This window comes from Lepidochelys olivacea (genome assembly GCF_965140295.1).
Source record: "Lepidochelys olivacea isolate rLepOli2 genome assembly, chromosome: 26".
Classification (NCBI taxonomy): Eukaryota; Metazoa; Chordata; order Testudines; family Cheloniidae; genus Lepidochelys; species Lepidochelys olivacea.
Window position 1 is genome coordinate 7412014 of NC_140436.1, and position 25047 is coordinate 7437060.

The following is a 25047-nucleotide window of genomic DNA, read 5'->3' on the forward strand; positions in this document are numbered from 1 at the left end:
TAATCTAACCCATGTATGTTTTTTCTTCTCCAGGGCGCAGCTTTAAAATACTTACCAAGCATCATAAATGACGTCAAACTGGTATTTGATCCGGTTGAGCTCAGGTGATTGTGTTAAGCATATTTGTTGTCTAAACCTACTAAATATGCATCTTTGTGGGGAGGGGGGGAGTTGGAAACTGTGCTAATTTTAATAATTAAATTGCGTTGCACAAGCTGCGTGATTTAATGTGAGCGGTTCCTTGGAAGGATTTAGAGGAAGCCACATAATGGTTTTAGAGCTGCAGCCCAAAGGAATTAGCGTGTTTCAGCTGAATTTTCCTCTGAGTTCTGAGGCTTTCTCCAAACTGAAAATTCAAGGGCTACAAAGCCATATGGATGAAACCCAGTGACTATGATTCCACAGACCCTGGATCATTAGGTCTCAAGTTGCCAAGGCCCAAAGGGTGACAAAGGCCAGACAGGAGGGATACAAACAATTTATTCATGCACGAAACTTAAAGTGCAGTGGATTTCTTTTCCTTGGTGTAAATAGCTTTCCCTGCCTGCGTTCAGGAGCCTTATTTCGGATGTAAATAATTTGCAAATAATAGTGAGAGGACACCAAATGTATGTGGAATGTAATTCACTCTGGGAGTGAAATGAGTGATCTCCCTTGAAGTGGGGGATATATTTGGGAGATTATGCTTGCGGTGATCAAAATGGCTAAGTCTCCCACAACAAGGGCTCATTGGGCTGACATGATTAAGACACATCAGCTTCATTGCCAATGGCACACAAGGGGGCGATGTGGCCAGCATCGTGTCTGACCATCTTTGACTGCCCTAACCTGACAGGTCAAGTACCCATTTTGCATCTGGGTGAACTGGAAGTGGCTTTTCAGCATGAGATTCAAACCCACGACCTTCAGGATTTTGTAGTCAAGCACCTTAGCTACTCAGCCACCGCTGCACCTCATATGTTATCTTGCACCCTTGCAAAATCCTATTTGCTTAGAGAGACTTTCATTTTATTTTTATTTCTGGCAGGAAAGTTAGATATATATTTTCTAAAAGTGATAGGGAAGGACAAATATGTTCTGTGCCTGGGCTGATGAATTTTCATGATAACTTGTTGTAATGTTAGATTAATTATCTGAGAGGTATAAATCTGCTGATTCTGGTCACTGTTCAGTTTATTTTAAGTTCTTTAGTGAGCTTCCTGAATCCATATAACATGAGACTTCATATCGGTTTACCTTGAGACTGTTCTCAACACAATGGCACAACTGCTTGAGCAGGGGCAGGGCAATGTAGTAATATGTAGAACCATGCCAACAGCATTCTCTGGGTGAAAATACTAACCATCTGTCTACCTTGTGCTTTGCATTCTAGCATCCTCTTCAGCAAATTTATCCAAAGTATCCCTGACAACCAGTTAGTTCGGCAGAAACTCAACTGCATGACCAAGGTAGTGGACAGTGATCTGTTCAAACAATCCGGTGAGTAGCCTATTGAGATCTCCAGAAACTGCAGGAAATGCACCTTCTCAAACAAATACTTGTCTGTAAAGTTCATGTCTCTCTTTTAAATTTCTCCTTCAAATCCCTCCTTAAAATTCTCCTTTGCTGTGATGCCTACAAAAAAACTTGGCAACAGCGAGGTTGTTGGTGTGCTGAGGCCACTACCTATATGCTGACCAATGCAGTCTCATAGATGGGGGATTACAAAGACACAATCTGATGTCTCTTGTCTTATACTTAGATTGTAAATTCTTTTGGGGGCAGGGACCAATTTTATGTTCTGTTTGTATTACACCTGACACACTGGGATGCTGGTCCATGGTGGACGCTCTTAGTCATGACCGCAATACCGAAAATTAATAAAAATTACAGTAACACCCCCTGGTCAATTTTAGTTTTGATGTCTGTCTCGGGATAAGGATGATTTCTTTTGGGTTTATTGGTACGTTTTTTGGTTTCTCTATTCCCTAAGCGTATTCCCTAGCAAAGAGCAGTAGTTAGGAGATGGTGAGATAATGGATCCCTTATGTTGGGCACATTGAGCCAATCCCTAAGATCATCACTAAGGACCATGCACCATAGCTCTTTGCTCCTATACGTAGAAGCAGTACTATGTTTCTCCAGGATGTTAAAACACAGATGCAGATACTAGGGTTTCTAGAATGGCAAAAATATGAACACACATTGCTGGAGAGGCAGCCATTAAGTAACAGGCAGCAATAAAAATTGAGCCACTTATTAAGGATGTAAATGTGGATTTAGGTGCCTAATTTTAGACGCCCAAATTTGAAAATTGTGCCCTTAACCGCTCTCTGCTTCATTTCCAAATCTGTAAAATGAGGATAATAATCTTTACTCTTCTTTGCAAAGCCCTTTGAGAGCTTGAAAAGCCCTAGGTGTGTACTTGGTGTTACCATGATGTGTAGAGGTTATAATCCCGAGTATGACTGCAGCCAGTAGAGGTTTTCCTCTATCTCAAAGGAGTCTGTGCATCTGTAATTAATGATACTGGGTTCTGTTCATGCCAGGTTTTATCCAGGCTGCATAGTTTCCAGATTAGCTGGTGCCTGTGCTGTGTACAACTACCATTTGTTATGGACATCAGATATATTTTAGGTACTTATCTGGCCCCCATAACTCAGAGTAGAGGGGAGCGCCTCACAATCTTTAATGTGCTGATCCTTGCAACATCCGTGTGAGGTAGAGAAGTGCTATTATCCCCATTTTATAGATGGGGAACTGGGGCAGAGAGAGACAGGTAAAATTTTCAAAAGCGCCTACTAAATCCCATTTTCAAAAGTGACGTAAGGCCAGATTTTCAAAGATATTCAGGCATCTAACCTGCTTCGGTGCTTTCGCAAAATCCCACTAAGCTCCTGTTTGCATCTTTAGTTGGCTATATAAGAGCTAGATATTATTATTAAATAACTGAAAAATCTGGCCCTAAATCTATTTTGAAAATGGGATTTAGTCTTCAAAAAGCCTGTGTCACTTCTGAAAATTTTACCCATAGACCCTTACTTAAGGTCATGCAGGGAGTCAAGCAAGGCCGGAAATCAAACCTGGGATCTCCCAAGTCCTGTGTTAGTGTCCTAGCCATGGGACCATCTAATACATATATTGAGAGAAATCTCTCTCGTGCAATCTGTCTAATTAGAAGAGAGGCAATCTGTGCTGTCATCTACCTATTAGAACCACTGTGACATGATTTTAATTTTGGTGACTGAGTCAGAGTGAGGAGCACAAAGTTTTCTTTTTGTGGTCACTTATACTTGGCTCTGAAGACTATTCTTAGGCCATTGTGATACATTGTTCTGTTTCTTCATTTCTCAGAATGCAGAGATGCTCTCCTGCCTCTGCTAATAGATCAGCTAAGTGGCCAACTGGATGACAATTCAAACAAGCCTGATCATGAGGCCTGCTCTCAGCTCCTCAGTAACGTTCTAGAAGTGCTTGACCGGAAGGATGTGGTGAGTATGGGCTGTAGTCTAATGTCATCCTCACTGGTAGGGTTACACTGGTATAGGTCAGAGGAGGAACAAAACCTTCTTAAGTGCACCTCTCAGAACCAGTCTTTATAGAGTTAATGAGACCAGATGTTCACAGAAGTTTTTCCACATTGGGTATTGGCATGAGACGTTTGAGTCGAAGTAAGATAAATCCGACGTATCAAAAATGAACCTAAGACATTCTAGGACAGAACAGGGGAAGGCATGGTCAGGTCATCCCCAGAGAGGTGCTCCCCTGCTGATGCAACGCATGTAGGGGATATAGAAAAAAGGGGCTCAAGTTAGAGCTGCCCTGGGGGCCGATCCAGCTCCAGCATAGGGAAGATTAGCCTCCTGTGAATCCCTTTGCTGGGCCCTGGACTGGTGCAGAGATGTATTCCCCCGCCCCCTTCTCGGAGTCTGAAACTACTTTCTATTTAAATGAATTTCTGATGGGCAAAGAGTCTCCTTTTCTCATGTCTTCTGACAATAAATAGCCACAGTCAGCCTGGCCCTTCCCGACAACAAATCTCTCTGTAGAATGGACCATGCTGAGATTAATCTAAAACAGCCCGTGCTTCTTTAATCTCTTCAGGGGCCCACTGCAGTTCACATCCAGCTGATCATGGAGCGCCTGCTGAGGAGAATAAACCGGACGGTGATTGGAATGAGCAGACAGTCTCTGCATATTGTGAGAGCCTTTTGCTTGCTTCTGTTCTATGCTTTCTACCCCTTGCTCTGACGCTTCAGCAGATGGGAGCTTTCCATCACAGTCTGTCCTGCTATGGACTGCAAATTGTGCCAGTGCGTTATAAAATCTCTGTCCTGTTTCCTGCGCCCTGCTGAGGTCTATGGGAGGCCTGCCCCAGCCCTATTAAAATCTGGTCTGGATGGCTGTAGAGAGAGGTACTCTGCTAAGGCACCATTTTTAATCATGTCTGGGGCGGTAGTGGCTGCAAGTTGTTACTGTCTGGTGACTCTTTGGTAGCTTGTATGTGCAGTGTGTTTGAGTCTCAGTCCAGTTCCTAATAGTCAGACAGCCACATTGTAGAAACACTAATTAATTTGCTTCCGATGTTGAATGGAACCAGATGCTGATGTACCCTCGACCCTGTAGGTGTCCTCTCCAAGTCTGGGGTGAAGCAGGTTGATAGGAAAACAAGAGGAGGTTGGCACCATTCTGGCCTGCCCTATACTTGGTCTGTGGATGGATAGAGAACTCCAGGGCTGTCAATCCAGCACTAAATTCACTTTATAAGAAGAGGCTTTGACATTGGCGAATGGTTTCCATCAGATGTGTTCATAACGAAGACTTGGAGGGTCCGGTTTAAAATGGATGTAGGAGCGTTCTGCTTTGCAAACGTAACCCCTTGTAGTCTCAGCAGTCCTTGCACTAGTGATCCGATAGGAAGGGAAAACATTCCTGCCTGGGTCAGAGCATTTTTTAAAAATATTTGCCAAATTGTGAGTCTCAGTAGCTCAGAGGGTGACAGGCCAATTTAAAAAAGAAAAAAAAACCTGCTACTTGCCTTTGTAGGAAACAAAGCGATTTCATCTTAATCTCTCGCCGTAAAAAGTGGGGTTTTTGCAAATTCCAGTCCTTGAAGGGATAAAGTCTGTCCCACCTCCTTGCCTCAGACTTAAAACTTAAACCCTATGAGAGGTGATGTCCAGATTAATATGTTGGTATCACCCCACTGCTGTCCATGAAACGCTGCGGATGTTACTGATCGGGGGGGACAATCACATTCAGTGACCTTAGTGCCTTTCTAGACCCCACGTTAGCAAAGTACTTAATCGGGTGCCTGATTTAAAGCAAAGGTATGATCCTTGTGAAGACTATTCCTGTGACTAAAATTAGGTACATGCTTCAGAACTGTGCTGAATTGGGGCCTTCGTGTAGAAAGATAATTGACCAAGTGCTTTTCTTGTCTTTTCCATTCCAGGGTAGTTTTGTAGCCTGCATGACAGCCATCCTGAGACAGATGGATGATTTCCACTACAACCACTACATCAGCACTTTCAAAACCAGACAGGACATTATCGTAAGTCATCTTGGCCCGGGCTACAGCCCAGTCCATGTAGTGTCCCTCTCTAATTTTATCCTATCCAGCTCTTATATTAAGTTCAGGCTCTTGCACCCATCACTGAGGAGTATGAATACCTCATATTGCAAGTGTTTGTGGAACATTCACTTCACCCCAGCTGGATACAGCGCTGCTGGCTGTTTGCTGACTCAGCAAAGCATCGGACTAGTTTGCCACGTGGAGTGAAAACAGAACTTTAATGAGTACTTGTGGCACCTTAGAGACTAACCAATTTATTTGAGCATGAGCTTTCCTGAGCTACAGCTCACTTCATCGGATGCATACTGTGGAAAGTACAGAAGACGTTTTTATACACACAAACCATGAAAAAATGGGTCATTATCACTACAAAAGGTTTTCTCTCCCCCCACCCCACTCTCCTGCTGGTAATAGCTTATCTAAAGTGATCACTCTCCTTACAATGTGTATGATAATCAAGGTGGGCCATTTCCAGCACAAATCCAGGTTTTCTCCCACCCTGATTTGGGAGATATCATAAGGAGAGTGATCACTTTAGATAAGCTATTACCAGCAGGAGAGTAGGGTGGGGGGAGAGAAAACCTTTTGTAGTGATAATGACCCATTTTTTCATGGTTTGTGTGTATAAGAACTTCTTCTGTACTTTCCACAGTATGCATCCGATGAAGTGAGCTGTAGCTCGCAAAAGCTTATGCTCAAATAAATTGGTTAGTCTCTAAGGTGCCACAAGTACTCCTTTTCTTTTTACAAATAGAGACTAACACGGCTGTTACTCTGAAACAGGACTTTAATGACTCTCTAAACCTGTGTAAGTGAAGAGCTGGAAAGAAGAAGATAGACTGAATGAGGATGAGAGGACAAACAGAGGAGTTCGTTTTCCCTTCCTTTCTCTTCTGTCTCTATCCATGTGTTCTTCACTCTCTTTTTTTCATTCTATCCTTTAAGAGCTCCGTTAAGAGCTTGGATTCCCCTTTTTTTTTGTCTGGGCTGATGAAAAAGATGACGAGCTTGGAGCAGTATCTCTATTAATTTCCAAAAATATGCCTGTGTGTTTGTTAATAGAGCCACAGGGCATCTTGGCTGCAAAACCTGAAAGCAGGGAAATTTTGGTTGATCAGGGTTCTGTTTCAAAGCCAGATGAGGTTTCTGAAAAGCTCTGTGGTTGTTGCAAACTTTTGGGGGCAGGGATTGCTGTTTGTGATGCGTTTGTATAGCACCTAGCACAGAGGGATCCATGATTTGAAGCCCCGGAGGGTACACCTCTAGTGGAATAAGGTAGGGGGCACGGCCCTGGCTGGCCCAGGTCAGCTGACTCAGGCTCGTGGAGTTAGAGCAGCGGCGCTGTAAACTTCTGTGTAGACGTTCAGGCTCAGGCTGGAGTGTCCTCGAGGATGGGTGTCAAGCATCCTTAGCCAGCATTGCATATCCATCCTCTGTGTTAAACCTGTACAATTCATGATCTTCATGTAGTTTCAGTGCAAAACCAGGTGAAACAACACTTTTGCTCTTTGATCCCCTTAGAACCTGAAACTCCAAGTAAAGGCTAAGTTTCACCTCCCACCCCCCATGAAGATCAGAACCAGAGCAAGTATTGCACAAGCTTCTGTGGTGTGACACTGGTCTAACTGGTAGTCACAGCTCCTGGTTGCTTGTCTCTGCCTGTAGCTGTGCAGAACAACATAGTGAAGTGGAACACAGGTGTGGGTAGACTTTGCATTAGGTATTTCAGAATTTATTGTAAAATGTCTGTAAACCACTCTGAATGGCAGCATGCTGCCTTTGTTTCCCTGGCTGGTTATAAGTGCCTGTGATCTGTTAAGCAACATGGCCACCTGCAGGACATAGAGATTTCTGCAACGTCATTGCCTAGACTGAAAAAGCCACTCATCTGAATACTCATAGAAGATTAGGGTTGGAAGAGACCTCAGGAGGCCATCTCGTCCAACCCCCTGCTCAAAGCAGGACCAACCCCAGCTAAATCATCCCAGCCAGGGCTTTGTCAAGCCAGGCCTTAAAAACCTCAAAGGGTGGAGATTCCACCACCTCCCTAGGTAACCCATTCCAGTGCTTCACCACCCTCCTAGTGAAAAAGTTTTTCCTAATATCCAACCTAGACCTCCTGCACTGCAACTTGAGACCATTGCTCCTTGTTCTGTCGTCTGCCACCACTGAGAACAGCCGAGCTCCATCCTCTTTGGAACCCGCCTTCAGGTAGTTGAAGGATGGAATCAAATCCCCCTCAAGAGTTCAAATAGAACTCTTTTGAGTTAGTAACTCACCTGAGAGATTTCTGGAAGAGTATGCATTGTAAAACCTAAACACCTTGAGGGTTTTGCTAGGGCTCATCAAATGAGTAGTAGCCTTTTTCAAATGAATCAGTGGTCAGTGAATAGGGTCAGAGTCGGCTAGAAATGTTGTTGAAGAGCAGGAGTGCTAGGAATTGGGACAAAATTTCTGTTGAAGAGCTTTGCTTCAGGACAACTTCACTATTCAGGAAGCATGCTTAAGCACAGTGAGGTCAATTGTTAAAGTTAGGCACGTACTTAATGACTTTTCCGAAAATGGGGTATAAGCTTCAATCTTTGAAGCTATCATTTGTGCTTCTCATTCATTCCATGGTTCAGTGCTTTCTGAATCATGCATTTAAATGTTCCTCTTACATTTTCAGTACATGCACAGCCTGTGCATGTGAGACAAACCAGGAAGGTGAATTGTATAAAAACAAAGTTGGTACAAGAATACAACTTCAGGAGACACTGGTCCAAAGTGTAGGTTTGGAATCGAACTGTTACCATCCCTAAAACGTATAGAAATGTATCCATTAAATTATTTTTAAAATAATTCCAATGGCATCATGATTTATTTACAATTTTTTTAAAAAATAAGCATCCCCTTGTGGCATTTTCAGCCCAGACATTGCAATGTTGCTTCTTCAGGTTAACATGGTTAGGGGTTAATTCTAGTCTTCATGGTGCCCCTTGTCAAGCCTGAATCTTTCCATCAAGCTCTGATTTAATAATGCTTAGAGGATTTCTGCTACAGTAGTAGCAGTGTCCATTTCTCTCTCTGCATCAGTGTCACTTTCCAATTCTTTAGTGCACGCTATTCAACTCAGCAGCACATTTCTTTGCTGGTGACCTTCGGAAAGTGGTGACTTCTCGGTTGTGTGTGTGTCTGGTGCTTGAATGCGAATGTTACCTCTTAGAGCAGAAGAGAACTTATGAACATTTGAACCTCTGGAGACGGAGGTTCTTTCTTGGTCTAAAGTTAGATTTTGTGAGTATTGCTTGCACAAATCCCACTCTTCATCCTGCAACTTGGCAGAAAAGCCTCATTTAGACTAGGACTTAAGGTGTGATGGCTTTAACTTGACCGGTTTAGCTCTTGGTAAAAACTGCATGTCTTGTCTACACTAGACATTTGCTAACTTCACACCTCATCTAGTGAAAGCCTAAATGACTGGGAAATGACAACCCCTTCTATATCTATGTATATAACAAATAATGCAGCAGCCCGATGTAATGTCATCATTCATACATTCTGAAGGGAAGTATTAGGTCGAAAGACTTTGAACACCTGTTTTGCTTTTTAGTGCTCTCTACGCATCTAGAGATTGACTTCAAACAATAAGAACAGATTTAATTGCATTAATTGAATAGATTTGTGGAGGGGATTTTTTTTTCCTCCTGTAATTTGATGGATGAGATTTCAGACATAATTTAGTTACCATGATATATGCCACAATAAAAGATGCATTTCAAAAGGCCAGCATATTGATCTGTGATCAATGGAATCTGCAGTCACGCATGTTTGCATCCCCCACTCTTCTCCCCACCCCGTGTTTCCATCTGATTACAGACTAATGTTCTTGGACCTTGCATGTGGCATGTTTTTGTACAGGACTTCCTGATGGAAACCTTCATCATGTTTAAGGATCTGATCGGAAAGAATGTCTATGCGAACGACTGGATGGTGATGAACATGATGCAGAGCAGGTAAACAGCCTCTACCAGAGGCTGCTACTGGTATAAGGCTCAAGTGACTTCTTCAGAACTTGTTGGCTCTGGGACTGGGGAGGTTTTGCACTAGAGCCACTGCAAGTAAATTGAGATGTACTTCCTTTAAAAGTTCATATTGGTTTAAGTTAGCTTTGACTAAAGTCCTATTGGCTGGACTTTTTTTTTTTTTTTTTGGATGACTTGTGAACCTGCAAACTCTTTCTTCCTCTGTCAAAAGGAGTGTTTGCAAAACTGAAAACTTCCCCCCCAGTGATTGTATTTCCCTGCCAGAGATGCCTGCTTCAATCTGAGAAGCCTCTTTATTTCAAATCTGGGGGGGAGATGCATCGTCACTTGGGAAACTTAAAACTAAACTGGACAAAAGAGGATGATCATGCATGCAGGACGCTAGCCCAGTACCTGGGAAACCCAGTTCATTTCCCTCCTGTGCCACAGACTTCCTGTGTGATCTTAGGCAAGTCACTTAGCCTCTCTGTTCTTCAGTTCACCATCTGTACAATGGGGTTAATAGCACTTACCTACCTTACAGGGGTGTTGTGAGGGTGAATACATTAAAGACTGTGAGTAATTTAGAAACCACAATCACAAGGGTCATGGAAGTGCCGAAGAGAGACAAAACACGAGCAAATATCCTCTGTGGAACCACACTGCATTGGTATGGGGCCTGGATGACCTAATAGATCTTTTCATTTGTAACTTCCCTAAATCAGGGATACTTCTATTGCGAAACAGAGAAATAACCTTCACCTCCCACTGAGGACAGAGAATTTTGGGGAAAGAGAAGGATTACAGTACTAGAGCTGAACCTTTGAGGTCACTGGTTCGTGCCTCATCCGAGCTTGCGAAAAGGAGCCGTACATTCAGGCATGTGCTGTTTCTACTTCTATGGATGCCTCCTTATCTGTGTTTACTTTTCCAGGGTTTTCCTCCGAGCGGTGAACCAATTTACCTCGGTGCTCAACCGATTCTTTCTGGATCAAGCAAGCTTCGAACTCCAGGTGAGGATAAATTCCGTTCTGGATTCTCCTGACCGCTTTGGAACTGAGCAAGTCCAGAGAGGTGATGGGTGCCCTCAACTCCCACTGGCGCCAGTTGTGTTATTGATAGTGATGAGGGTGTTATTGTTCTGTCCTCTTGCTGGAAAAGTAGCATGACTTGGAAATTTCTAACCCGAGATGCTACTTGTCACATGGGCTTGTGCTCAGCCAATGATCTGTGGAGCATGTTCTACGCTCATTCTGCATGCCATATAGCATTGATGCGCTAAAGCGGGAGTGTAAAAGTATCTCTTTCCACCCCTTACTTTTGTGTTAGGTTGACTATAGTTTACTGGCACTTTTGGAGAGATTTGATGGCAAACCCCTCTTTTGAGGAGGTATGGTCTTGTGGTTAATGCCCTGGACTGGGACACAGGAGTTCTGTTCAATTCCTAGTTCTGCCTCAGACTCCCTGTGTGACCTTGGGCAAGTCACTTAAACTTTCTGCTACCTCCGTTCCCCGTCTGTGATATGGAGATAATACTCCCCTATCCTCACAGAGAGACTCTGGAGCCCAAGTCATAGACTAGCACCCCACAAACACAGAACAAAAAGATGGTCTCTGCTCCAAAGAGCTTACAATCCAAGTATATGATAAGAGACAACAGGTGGAAATAGACAGATGGAAGAGCTCAAGGAATCAAAGAGACTGTATTGGTCAGCAGATAGGCCATGGTCTCAGCACACCAGCAACCTACCTCTTATGTTTTTCATGGGCATCAGGGCAAAGGAGAGCTTTAAGGAGGGATTTAGTGTATCTTGATTCATAAATAGTCTTCTGGGTGAGCATTTTAAATAGATCAGACCAAAAGGAACAAAGTTTGATGGTGCAGATTGTATAGCTCTTAATTAGCTTTTACACCTGTTGACCTCCTGTGGGAATTGATTTTTTCCCATTCATTGTAATTGTGTTTCCTCATTTACACCTGACAGAGAATCTGCAGCACTGGTGATGAAGTAGCTCTCTTGTGCTGTGTGTTTCTGTTCCTTTGTGGTTTTCCTTTCTTTAATCAGTTTTTCCCCCTCTCCTCCCCTCCACCCCCACAGCTCTGGAACAATTACTTCCACTTGGCAGTAGCTTTTCTCACTCATGAATCCCTCCAGCTGGAGAACTTCTCACAGGCCAAACGCAACAAAATTATCAAGAAGTAAGTTCACATTTAAATGTGGTCAGGTCGTCTTACTCTTAGAAAATTAAACCCAGTCTTTATATTGTGCTCATCTCGTGGGGCACAGCTGGTACAATCCCCGGATATGTCCGGACTGCAATCACAGTGCGTGACTCTAGCTCCTGTAGATGTACCTGGGCAGCTTTTAATCTGGTTAGCTTGGGTACCGGAGCAGTGAAGCTGTGGCAACATGGGTTTCCGTGCAGACTAGCCACCCGAGTAAGTACACAGGGCTCTGGGTGGGCTTGTACATCCTGTGCTGAAGCCGTTGGTTGCAGTGTAGACATACTGTGCATGTGGGCTCTCTGTGACAGGACAGTTCGTGGTCGGTCCAGACAATGGGCTCTGCATGTTTGGGTTGAGTTTAAACACGTGAGTGGATGTTTGGGTTGAGTTTAAACACGTGAGTGGTTTGGTTAATTCTCAAACAGAAGTTGTTGCTTCTTTAAGGTCCGAGATAGAAGGTTTTCCTCAGCCGAAGTCCTCAAAGTAAGGAATTACTGGCTTCCCCAGCCGTAATGCAGGACAAGTGAGCAATAACCAGCTCATCCCTCCAGCATTAAGATGTCTTCTTCTCACAGCTCCATTTCCTGTCGTCTCAGTATTGCCAATCCCAAGTGTACAAAAATCCTGAGTCAGGCCCCCCAAAATCATGATGTGGGCTTCAAAATCTTGAAAAAAGGGAAGGTGCCACGGCATCCGCAAGCCCCTGCTGGAGTCCCAGCACTGTGGGCTGAGGTGGGGAGGCTGTGGGCAGGGCAGCAGCGAGGAGGCACGTCCCAGGACTTCCTCCCCTGGCTGCAGCCCCACAAACCTGCCTTCCACTTACTGGCAAGCTCCAGAGAATAGCAACTGTTTGCTGGGAACCGAGAGGTTGCAAATAAGGGGAATCCACTGCAATCCCATTCATAAAATTATCAAGTGCCTTCTTAAAACTAGTTCGGTTTCTTGGCCCTACTCCTGCCATTGGTCAGCTTTTGCAGAACCTCACTCCTCTGATGGTTAGAAACCTTCTTCTAATTTCCAGCCTAAACTTACTCATGGTCGTCTTATCACGATATGTTCTTGGGCCAACATAATCCTTCATCTTAAATATCTCTTCTCCCTCCCTGGTGTTTGCCCCCCCTGAAGATGTCTGGTGTCCACTCACCTCTTGGCAGATTGGTGGTAGGGAGGAGCTTGGCCTTCAGTTTTTGAACTCTTTACCCTAGATGCCCAATATTCAGGGCTACATTTTTTAAAAGGGCAGGCTAGTAGATTGTGCAGCTGGGCTGTTACATTTCCCTGGCAGTTTAACAAGGCAAATTTCAATACATGCATTTTTTCTTTTACCTTCTTCTCTCGTTTAATATTTTTTCCCTTTCTAGATATGGGGACATGAGGAAAGAGATTGGCTTCAAAATAAGGGATATGTGGTATAACCTGGGTGAGTTCCCTATCTGTACAGTTCACAATAGTATGTATGTTCTACCTCCAAAACTGGATTTCAGTTCTTCTGTGAGATGGGGCTCTGCAGTCTATCCGCTTTGTGCCTGGTAACTCTTGCATGCTGCTAGAGCTCCACCGAAGCTGTGGACCCTCTGGATTAGCTGTCCCGTTCTGGGACTATGTGACAGTGAAAGCAAGTAACACAGAGACTTTGCCAAGGAATTTCTAAACCAGTCACGCTTTACTCACAGACACGGCACAAGAGAGATACAGATCTATGGAAAAACAACAAAACCTGCATGCAAATCCCTGCTTCAGTTTCCTTACCCCTCTGAGAGCCCTTTAGTTTTTGGTCAGTGTCTTATAGGGAGTGCAGGAGCCTTCTTCCTCAACTCCTCTTCCTCCTGCACAGCCTTGCCTTCTTCTGATCTTCTTTCTCTTGATGGAGAGAGTCTCACGTTTTAACATTTGAATCACTTTGTCTCTCCCAGTCCTTCTGTTGTTGCTTTTTAACTTCTCCACTCTTCTGAGCTTCCCCCTCCTCCAGCCACAGTTAAAAGCAGTTAGCAATTCGTTCACTTTTGGCTGGTAGCGCCCATTGTGCTGCTAGGGCAAGATTATTCAACTGTCAGTGGTCCTGAAGGACTGTCCAGCTCAGGGGCAGACACCCAGGTGCCGGTACCCTTTCCCTTAACACCAGAGGCTGGTGCACAGACACGATCATACAATCCAGTCGGTAGCGTTAATTCCCACAAACGGATTCCCAAACCGTCACACCATATAAAACTTGAGAGTGGGATTTTCAAGAGAGACTCAAAAAGAAAAGGAGGACTTGTGGCACCTTAGAGACTAACCAATTTATTTGAGCATAGGCTTTCGTGAGCTACAGCTCACTTCATCGGATTATATATACACAGAGAATATGAAACAATACCTCCTCCCACCCCACTGTCCTGCTGGTAATAGCTTATCTAAAGTGATCATCAGGTTGGGCCATTTCCAGCACAAATCCAGGTTTTCTCATCCTCCGCTCCCCCCCCCCCCCCCAAACTCACTCTCCTGCTGGTAATAGCCCATCCAAAGTGACAACTCTCTACACAATGTGCATGATAATCAAGGTGGGCCATTTCCTGCACAAATCCAGGTTCTCTCGCAGGAAATGGCCCACCTTGATTATCATACACATTGTGAAGAGAGTGGTCACTTTGGATGGGCTATTACCAGCAGGAGAGTGAGTTTGTGTGGGACGGGGTGGAGGGTGAGAAAACCTGGATTTGTGCTGGAAATGGCCCAACTTGATGATCACTTTAGATAAGCTATTACCAGCAGGACAGTGGGGTGGGAGGAGGTATTGTTTCATGGTCTCTGTGTATATAATGTCTTCTGCAGTTTCCACGGTATGCATCCGATGAAGTGAGCTGTAGCTCACGAAAGCTCATGCTCAAATAAATTGGTTAGTCTCTAAGGTGCCACAAGTCCTCCTTTTCTTTTTGCGAATACAGACTAACACGGCTGTTACTCTGAAGAGAGACTCAGTGATTTAGGAGCACAAATGGCATTGGGGCATAAAACTGCACCATTAACGGGTGTCACCCGCTTTGAGAACTTCACTGGCACGGAATGTGTGCACTGTCTTCTCGTTACCTTGAAATGACTAATGTGCTCCCAGATACAGCCACCTGCCTTCAAGCAGCTGCGTTCCACTGAGCAGAGGCTGGGTCTAATCTTCTCTCTGTCACAGGCCCCCATAAGATCAAGTTCATCCCATCGATGGTGGGTCCAATCCTGGAGGTGACCTTGACACCTGAGTCCGAGCTGCGGAAAGCTGCCATTCCCATCTTCTTTGACATGATGCAGTGCGAGTTCAACTTCAGTGGGAACAGAAACTTTCATATGGTGAGGGACCGTGGAATCGTCGGCACTGATGTTTCATGCCGTGTGTTGGGCAAGTAGGAAAAAAACAAACAAAGGAGTTTCCTTTAAAAAAAAAAAAGTGCACACCCAGCACAAAGCACTGTGGGAAGTCTATTGTAAGGCCGTTTTATGTGGTAAATGTAGCAGGAGACTGCAAGTCTGGATTCTTGTGTTCTGTTACTGACTGTGTTGCTGTGTAGCCTCGGGCAAGTCACTTCACTTCTCTGTGCCTCAGTTTCCCCATCTGTAAAAATAGGTGAATACCCATCGCACAATTGCAAAGGGATTTGAGATCCTTGGATCAAAAGGTGCATTATAAACTAGTATTTACTGTTTATCTATATAGTGTTGTTTATTTGTATTACCATAGCACCTAGCAGCCGTAGTGCTAGACCAGAGCCGCACTGAACTAGGTGCTGTACAAACAACAGAACCAAATGGTGGTCCTTGTCCCCGGGGTCTTGCAACCTACATAGCAATAATTCTCTGAGGGTAACTTCTTGGCTGCACATATTAAGTTGTTCTGATTTATGGAGCAGTTAACATCCTTAATAACCCCTTCGAAAAACTTTAGCCCTCACAATTTCCCCCACTTTATTGTGGCTGTGGTACAGAGAGGGGAAGTGACTGGCTTGAGTTTACCCAACATCTGGGGCAGAACTGAGACTCGAACGCAGGTCTCCGACACACAACTCTGGGCTACTTCCACTGGACTTCTCGCTGTATTGCTAGCCTGAAAACGCTGGTAGGGAAGGAAGAAAGAGAGGTTCTTTGCTTGGTGCCCAGTTATCCCTTCAACTCTAGCAACTGCCACTCAGAACTTTTCTTCCCACGTTCCTCGGGGGATGCCAGTCATTAGCATCACAGCCAGTAGGTAGGGGACACTCCAGTGACACTATGGTTGTTCTTCTCCCTGAAGACATTTGAAATCATCCATCCTTGGCGTTCTGCCTTTCAGACACACAAGAGTGTTGTCACAATGTGATGCCTGTGTCCCTTTGCGCTGTACGTGCACCAACCCTTCCCTGCTTGGATCTCGGTTTAAATACTCAGAGGGGATCTTATTTTCCTCTGGGTCAACCGCCTTTGGCATTGTCTGACCCAAGATGTGCTTGGATTGCTGGAGCGTATGGGAATTGCTTGAATGCTATGGGATGTCGGGGCATGAATGTTTAATACTGGTTATAGACACACCCTGGTATCTTGGGGCTTGAATTGCTTACTACTGGGATGCTGGTTCCAAGAACACCAGTGGTAGCCTGGGGTATGATTGGGATTATATGCTTGATCAGGGTCACTCCTGCTCACACGTACACAAAATCAACCTGATCATCAAATCTGTGGCTGGCAAGAAATTTCCCCCTCTACCATATTAGCAGGGGCCTTGATGGGGGCTTTGCCCTTTCTCAGGAGAGAATAGGGAATCATCCATTAGGATCAGGGAGATATATCCCAGATGATCAATTTCCTGTGACTTCTGGTTTGAGCAGGGGAGCTGTTCACATTGTCTGGCTCCTTCCCTGTCTTCTCTGTCTTTTCCTTGGGTAAAATCACCCTCCAGTTTGGCCAATTAGATCAGTGCCCCATCATGGGGCAATTCAGAAATTCCTCCTGCAAACACATCTGGGCTTCATTCCAAGTGCTCAGGTTTTGTTCTGGTTTTGGATTTTTGTGTGTGTCTTTTTTAGCTTGAAAACGAGTTGATAACCAAACTGGACCAGGAAGTGGAAGGGGGCCGAGGGGACGAGCAATACAAGGCCTTGCTGGAGAAACTGTAAGTGTCTGAAACACACTCGGAAGAACACTAAAAAATCCTAATTCGCTACTTCAGATGATTGAGTAACATAGAGAAGGCGCAACCTGCAGTGATCTCAATATGAATTGGCTGCTGCCAAGATGGACTGATTGGCTTAAAATTATACCTTTGTTGTTGTTTTGCATTACAGCAGCACCTACAGGCTCCAAATGAGATCAGGGAGCCCGTGTGTTAGGTGCTGTACAGCTTCTAGCTTCCTGATGAGCAAAGCAGAGTAGCGAAAAGCCTCTTTCATGAACATCCATGTGTTTCCGTTGGAGCCTTTTGGCCCAGTGACTTAGGAATGATGATCATAAAGTTCTGTTAACAGCAGAAGCACCGTCCAGAACTTGAATGGAATCTCTCTTTTCTTCTGTATTTCTCTGTTCTTTCCTCGGGCGATATGCCTGCAGCCTTTTGGAGCACTGCCGGAAGCACAAATACCTGTCGAGTTCTGGAGAAGTGTTTGCTTTGCTGGTCAGCAGCCTGCTTGAAAATCTCTTGGACTACAGGACCATCATGCACGATGAAAGCAAGGAGAACCGTATGAGCTGCACTGTCAATGTGCTGGTAGGAGGGGAGGCCTCTGGTGCTAATTTACTGACTTGCTTTTAACATAATCATTGGACAGACTTGGTATTTCCAGAGTGCGGGTGCCAGGCTTAGCTTGCACCTGAGATTCACCCTGAAAAATGATTCATTCCTGAATCTCCAGGAAAAAACAGGAGAACATGAAAGGTAGGAATCCTTAAGACAAGATTAAATATCTTTCTAAAAGACATGTTTTAATCAAGCCTCTGGGAGAAATTCTACAGCCTGCAAATCCAGGAGGTCAGACTAGATGATCACAGTGGTCCCTGAGGCCATGTCTACACTTACAGGCTTACAGCGACACAGCTGAATCGACACACCTGTGCCGCTGTAAAAATTCTCTTGTAGCCGTCTTACGCCGACGGGAGAGAGTTCTGCCAACAACATAATAAAAGCAGCCCAACGAGCAGCGGTAACTATGTCGGCGGGAAAGCATCACGTCGTGCACGTGAGCGCGTATGCTGGCAAAACTTACGTCAGTCGGGGGGGGAGAGGGGGGTTGTTTTTTTCATGCCCCTGAGCGACCAAAGTTTTGTTCACGTAAGTGCTATAGGGTAGACATGGCCTTAGTCTATGACTCGATTTTCAAAAAGGCCCAGTCTTAGCCTAACTCTGCTCCCGTTGATGGTAATGTTTTACTGTGGGCTTCAGCACAGGTGGAGCTAGGCCAAATCAGAGCACATCTGAAAATGCCACTCTTAGCTTTCAGTGACCTGGCTTTGGTCTGCCTACTTCAGGGGAGGTTCTGGGAGGACTGACTGAGCCAACTCTGAGCAGAGTACGGCAAGCCTAATTGAAGATGGCGCTAATTTGGGAAGCCAGCCCCAACGCTGAGTGAAAACTAAGATGTGCATGTTGAGGCTGGCACCCCAAAGCTAAGCGACGCTCAGTGTTTTAGGTTGGTTTGTTCTGCAGGTGGGGCAGCTGTGATCAGCTGAGCAGTCTACAGATGAGGAAGTTGTGATCTGGCTGCTGATCAGACAAAAAAAACACCATTAGAATAGCCTCTCCAACGGTGTTTGGGGTACCTCTACCGGAGTTTGGGTACTCAGAAACAGCAGTGATCATAGAAAATTATTGGTTGAGGGAAGATAACCAAATGTTCTGAACCCCTGAAAAACGATTCAGGCTCAAATGTAGGGCTCTTAACCTCATTTGAACCAGATCATCTGTTCTTACTAACATTATTTGCTGGGATTGAAATGTTCTCGTATGCCACTTTATTGCTCTGTTTCTAGCTAAAGTTGGGCACAAAGCAAACTGTCGGCGACAAGCAGCTGCGAACTTTAGAGGGGTTTGTCATCCAACTCAGATACAGATTTCATGGCTAACCCTCATTTCCATAATACAGCAAGCCCTGGATTCCATATCCTCAGAAACTGAGGTGAGGATGGTGATGCATAGTGAGTGGAGCCAAGGGTCAGAGCTGGAGTCAGGAATGAAGAGCTAGAACAAGGCAGGAGTAGGTCTTGGAGCAAGGCTGGAGCTGGCTGCGCCTGTGGACTCTGTCACTATGAGTCAGAGGAGAGTTCTAAGCCATGAAGCGACGTTGAGAAGATTGAGCTGCTGTTTCTCCTGTGAGGCTTATATCTGTGCTCTGAGAGTCACCAGACCAGCTCTTGGCTTGGCTGGGGCCTATCGCAAGAACGACTCATCCCTGCATGTGGCTTAGTTCAGAGACCACTCTTCACCTCGCACTTATCACTCGCAAATTGATCGGGGTTAGAATTTAAGCTTGGCTCCTTGACCCTCTCTCAGCTGCCAGTCTCTTTATGGGTTACAGAAGTCTGCCTGAGATCACACATGTCTTACAGAGAGGAAGGATGGTCCGGTGCTTAGGCCACTAGCCTAGGACTTGGGAAATTTACATTCAACTCCTCTGCCACAGATTACCTGTGTGATCTTGGCCAAGTCACTTAGCCTCTCCGTGCCTTAGTTCCCCATCTAGGGATAATAGCATTTCCCTACCTCACTGGGGGGTTGTGAGGATAAATACATTGAAGATTGTGAGGTGCTCAGGTACCATGGTAATGGAGGTCAGATAAGTACCTAAGATTGATAGCCCTAAACAGGTAATTTACCTGACTCTGTGTGAATTCAGTAGTTTTTACACCAGCTTGATAACTGTGTGTTATTTTCTCGGCAGAATTTTTATAAGGAGAAGAAACGGGAGGACATATACATCAGGCAAGTTGGCTGCCTCCAGAATTGCATATAGAAACGTTTTATTCTCACTGCTTTTGGGTGCCTCCGTTCAGGAGCCTTCAGATCAAATCCCTGTTTGCTTCTCATTCATCTAGGTATCTGTATAAACTTCGGGACCTACACAGGGACTGTGAGAACTTCACAGAGGCAGCATACACTCTGCTTCTCCATGCAGAACTCCTTAAGGTGACTCATTAGAGGCAATTTTAGTATTTTTACAGGGTTTGTGGAATTTCAGCTTGACAAAGAAGACCAAACAATGCGGAATAATAAATCTGTGTGATTTTTAACCTGAAAAGGTTGCCAAGGACCTGAATAGTTTTGCAAGTTGCACATCAGGTATAAACTGGGTAGTGGATGAAAGCAGCAGAGTAATGTAACTTGCACCGATTTGGCATGCAATCCTGCAAATCTTTGTTTGGGTGGGATGGTCTGGTGGGTAAAGCACTGGACTGGGAGTCAGGAGATTTGTGTCCTGTTACTAGCTCTGTCACTGCTGTGTGATCTTACCAAGACACTGTACTTCTCTGAGTGCCTGTTCCCCGTCTTCAAACTGGGGATAATGATCATAGAAACATAGGACAGGAAGGGACCTGGACCTCTCGTCTGTACCCGGTCATCTTGTCCATCCCCCTGTACTGAGCAGGACCAAGTATATCCGCTGCATCCCTGACAAGTGTTTGTCTATTCTGTTCTTAAATACCTACAATGGCGGGGATTCCACAGCCTCCCTGGATACCCTGTTACAGTGCTTTTAACTATCCTTAGAGTTAGAACGTTTTCATAGAACTGTGGGACTTGAAGGGTCATCTAGTCCAGTCCCCTGCACTCAAGGTAGGACTAACTATTGTCTAAACCACTCCTAATATCTGACCTGAATCTCCCTTGCTGCAAACTGAGCCAGTTACTTCTTGCCTGATGGTTGGAGGACATGGAGAACAATTGATCACCGTCATGATAGACACCTTCCTTTCCAAAGTGCTCTGAGATCCACTGATGGGTAGTGTATTTTTTATTTTAGTAGTCCCATTGGCTTCGGTATGACTGCTCATGTGACTAAGGGGTTGAGGATCAGAACACTGGTGTGAAAAATGAGTGTGACTTACCATTACTTGGGCATTCTGTGGGTATGGAATTCATCCCTGGCGTAGACAAGTGCCAGGTTGCACCTATCTACAGCAGTGCTGATTTTTTTTCCAGGACTGTTGGAGATGGTCCAGGGGTAAAATGAAGTGTATTGGGCATCCAGGGTACCGCTTGCTCATAAACCTACCTGTTAATTTTTCTTCCTGCCACGCCCCCTTCCTCCCACTTGTGTATCAGTGAGGCCTAGTCTACACACACACGTGCCCTGGTTTAATTACACCGATGCAAAATTCAGTGTGGCTACTCTTATTTTGGCTTCAGAGTGGCTTTTTGCCTTTTTGCCATTGAACTTGAGCCAAAAAATCCTGTCTTGAACTGAAATAAGAGCTTCCACAGAGCCATTTGGATTTTGATTCGTTTAAAATGATACCTTAAATTACAATTCAAGGTGCGGTGCTGCGTGTAGGTAAGAAATTATGTCCATTTCACACACCCATCCGAATGTCAATTGTTTGTCAGTTACACAACTTTGTCACTTAGGCCTGATCTGTACACACACGCGTGTGCGCACACACACACACACACTTGCACTGGTTTAACTAAAGGTGTGATTTCTATACCAGTTTAGTTAAACCGATGCAACTTTTGTGTGCAGACACTCTTACATCTATTTAAACCTGGCTTATGTCCATTCAGTTTGCATCAGTAAATGTATAGGTGCTTAACCTGTATAACCAGTTTCAAACTGATAGAAGAGCGTCCACAAAGGAGTTTGCACGAGTTTAACTAAATTGGTTTATGAACTGATTTAAGTTAAACCAGTGCAATTTTTGTGTGTAGACGAGGTCTTACTCCTGGGTTCTGACCATTTATTCCTGCAGTGTAACTTATACCTCCCCTTGCATTGCTGTTGAATTTGGTTCAGACACATCCACAGGAGTTGAACCCACTCACATTTGGCTCAACACGTCCCAGTTCTTTTCAACTGTTTTTTCCCTTTTCCCAGTGGTCCGATAAGCCGTGTGCTCCCCATCTGCTGCAGAGGGACAGCTACTATGTTTATTCACAACAAGAACTCAAGGAGAAACTCTACCAAGAAATCATCTCTTTCTTCGACAAGGGCAAAGTGAGTCTCTCTGCAGATCTTGAGTGGCTCTTACAAACAAATTGATCTGGAAAGAAAGGGAAAGATGATAATCTAACAGGCTTGTGTATAAATCAAAAAGCTAGGATTTTTTCAAAGGATTCAGTTGAATTTCGGTGGGAATTGGGCACTTAACTCCCTTAGATTCCTTTGAAAATCCAGTGTCCCCTGTGAGTCAAAGGTCTCATCCTGCATGATGCTGAGCACCCTCAACTCTAGAGCTGGCAGAATATCGGGGTGGGGGGTAATTACTAGTGTTCTTCCTGTCTTTCTTTTTCCCTTGACAAACAATTGTATCAAAATTTTTAATGGTGAAAAGAAATTGGTTGATTGTACTGAGCTCCCATTAGCTGAATTCTTAACAGATGGCTCCCCCATTCCTTCCCCATGGTGAGTGTAACTGCCTTGGAAGAGTGGTTTCAGTGGGGGTGGCTGCTCTTCAGGGTGTGTGCTGAGAAAAGGATTTGAGCCTAAAAGGTGGTTATGAGAAGCAAAGCTTTTTTTAAAAAAAAACCACCACCATATGTTCTACCAGCAATCTTTACCAAAAAATGCCTCATTGGTAAAAAGCTAAAACACTCAGACCTGAGGCAGCATGGTCCAGTGGGCCGTTAGACATGAGTCAGAAGCCCTGGGCTCCTTTGTCTCACGATCTGACCTTGGGCATGTCGCTTCCCCTCTCCATGTCTCAGTTTCCCCATCAGGGCTAGTGATACTGACCCTTCTTCGTAAATCACTTCGAGATCTACAGATGAAAAGTGCTATATAATGATCATGAACATAGTAAGAAATACAGTCTGTACAGTGTGAAGCTCCTCTGGAATGTCTGATGCTTTAAGAAAGAACTACCTGAAGTCAGCTAAATTTCTTATTTACCTATGGGAGGCAATAAGTGCTTTTATAATAAATGTTCTTTTTTACTGTTGTTGTTTTGTGTCTTTCCTGGAGATGTGGGAGAAAGCAATCCAGCTAAGCAAAGAGTTGGCTGACATGTACGAGAACAAAGTCTTTGATTACGAGGGGCTTAGTAATCTTCTGGTAAGGTCCCTTTTTCTGGCTTGGGTTGGCTGCTGCCTGTTTAAATGGACGTTGCTGGGTCGTTCCGGCCCAAAATATAGGTTATTATTTGTTTAAGGGTTCTTTGCAAAGCTTAGTATTAAAGAGGAATATTTTCATATCTGGTTTTTTAAACTTTCTTTTGCCATTAACATAGATGAACAGAATATATCATAGTTTTAAATTTATACAGGTGTTTTACCCTCCTTTACACTAATAAATTAACATTTCCATACAAGTATAATACATTTTGCTCCTACCTTTAAACTATTTCTGTATATCTCACCAACTTATTATTGCTATAGCACCTGGCAAGCCGCACTCATGGACAGGACCCCATTGTGCCAACACAGAACAAAAAGCTGGGTCCCTGTCCCAAAAAGCTGACTGTCTTATTTAACCTGCAAAGATATAACCAGCTGCTTGCTGTTTTGTGTCCCTGCTCCCCTTCTGCCTACGCCTGGATGTTTGACACCATTTCGTTTGGGCAGCCTCATGCCATGTTTATTTTGTGATATCTCTGAAGACAGTGCAGTCAAGAAATCTAGTGCATGAGAACCAGGAAGTGACATTGAGTATGACCAAAACCAGCCCCTATGTCAGCAAAATACAAAAGAGTGCTAACACAGGATAAGCAAACATTAAGTTGATGGTTTTTTTACAATTCGTTTGGATTTAATAATAAAAGTAATATTTCATAGATGTGTTGCTAACAGCACAGGGTGAGAAAACAACCTTGTAAATATGCCTGACAATGTCTCTGTGAGCTCAGAAATGAACACATCAAGGGTTTTCTTTTCCTTTTTTCCCAGAAAAAACGAGCCACATTTTATGAGAATATTATGAAGGCAATGAGACCTCAGCCGGAATATTTTGCTGTTGGGTATTATGGGATGGGTTTCCCCTCATTTCTCCGGGTAAGAATCCTGCGAGTGCTCAGACATTACAGTGATAGGTTCTACAGGAAACTCTAGAGGTGAGATTTCAGAGGTTTCTAGAGGATTTTGATGCCAAATGCCTATGAATCTGAATGGCAATTGACGGTCTAAATCACTTAAGTGGTATGAAAATCTCACTGGAAATGGCCTGAATTCTCAGTTACACTCAGGCCCTTTTACTTTAGTATAAATGAGAATTCAGGACAGTTAGTTGCCCGTAGCCTGCTGGGTGATCCAAGTGATCTTACATGGACTTAGAGGGAATCTTTCATACGTTTATGTGCTCTCCACAGTCTCTTAACTGCTTATCCTAGTGATCTTCATTGTAAGAGTGGGGTTTTTTTCTTGTAAATAATTGACACCCAGGTGCCTCCAGACTGAATTGGTTTAATTCAAGGATATGGGTCACTTCACTCTAGAAAGTTAATGAGATCTGTCAATCCCGGATGCACTGGAATGCAAAGATGCTTCCTGTTTAGGGTTGCGTTAGTGCTGGATCCACACTGTACCAATGTTCCTCAACCTGTTCAGTTTGGTGACCCGTATTTGAAGTCAAACACATTCACAGCCCCTTTACATTTATTATAAAAGTAAGGGTAACAGTTGTATTAATGCTAACAGTGATATGCCTGTATCGTTTAGAGGTGTGTGTTTGTGTGTGTGTGTGTGTGTGTGTGTGTTTTTGTTTTTGAGAGGTTGACGGCGCATACCTGACCTCGAAGGGGAAGGATGTGCGGAGAGCAGGGGACTGAGATTTTCTTTGCTTTCGATTGTAATAAAATTGTCAATTCCTCATGACTTCCTCTCTTGGGGTTCACAGAATCACAGAATATCAGGGTTGGAAGGGACCTCAGGGGGTCATCTAGTCCAACCCCCTGCTGTCATTTAGCCAATCCCCAATTTTTGCCCCACATCCCTAAATGGCCCCCTCAAGGATTGAACTCACAACCCTGGGTTTAGCAGGCCAATGCTCAAACCACTGAGCTATTCCTCCCCCCAAAGTTGTGATCTACTAGTTCACACACACACGCCTATGCTATGCAGCAAGTCAAACTAGAATCCTAGTGGTTCCTTCTGGCCTTTAAATATCTATGAATCCAACACATTTGAC

General features: G+C 44.3%; 1 protein-coding gene across 1 annotated transcript in view; it reads left to right on the top strand.

The window, feature by feature from the left end:
• Positions 1-25047, top strand: part of DOCK5 (dedicator of cytokinesis 5) — a 132253-nt gene that overhangs the window by 81322 nt on the left and 25884 nt on the right. Inside the window, exons 24-40 of the mRNA XM_084615232.1 lie at positions 34-104; positions 1373-1479; positions 3334-3470; positions 4084-4179; positions 5435-5533; positions 9455-9549; positions 10493-10571; positions 11658-11758; positions 13147-13205; positions 14949-15103; positions 16810-16895; positions 17330-17486; positions 19654-19694; positions 19808-19898; positions 21805-21924; positions 22891-22980; positions 23811-23915. Coding sequence (XP_084471358.1) covers positions 34-104; positions 1373-1479; positions 3334-3470; positions 4084-4179; positions 5435-5533; positions 9455-9549; positions 10493-10571; positions 11658-11758; positions 13147-13205; positions 14949-15103; positions 16810-16895; positions 17330-17486; positions 19654-19694; positions 19808-19898; positions 21805-21924; positions 22891-22980; positions 23811-23915 — 1689 coding nt within the window. The remainder of the gene's footprint in view (positions 1-33; positions 105-1372; positions 1480-3333; positions 3471-4083; positions 4180-5434; positions 5534-9454; positions 9550-10492; positions 10572-11657; positions 11759-13146; positions 13206-14948; positions 15104-16809; positions 16896-17329; positions 17487-19653; positions 19695-19807; positions 19899-21804; positions 21925-22890; positions 22981-23810; positions 23916-25047) is intronic.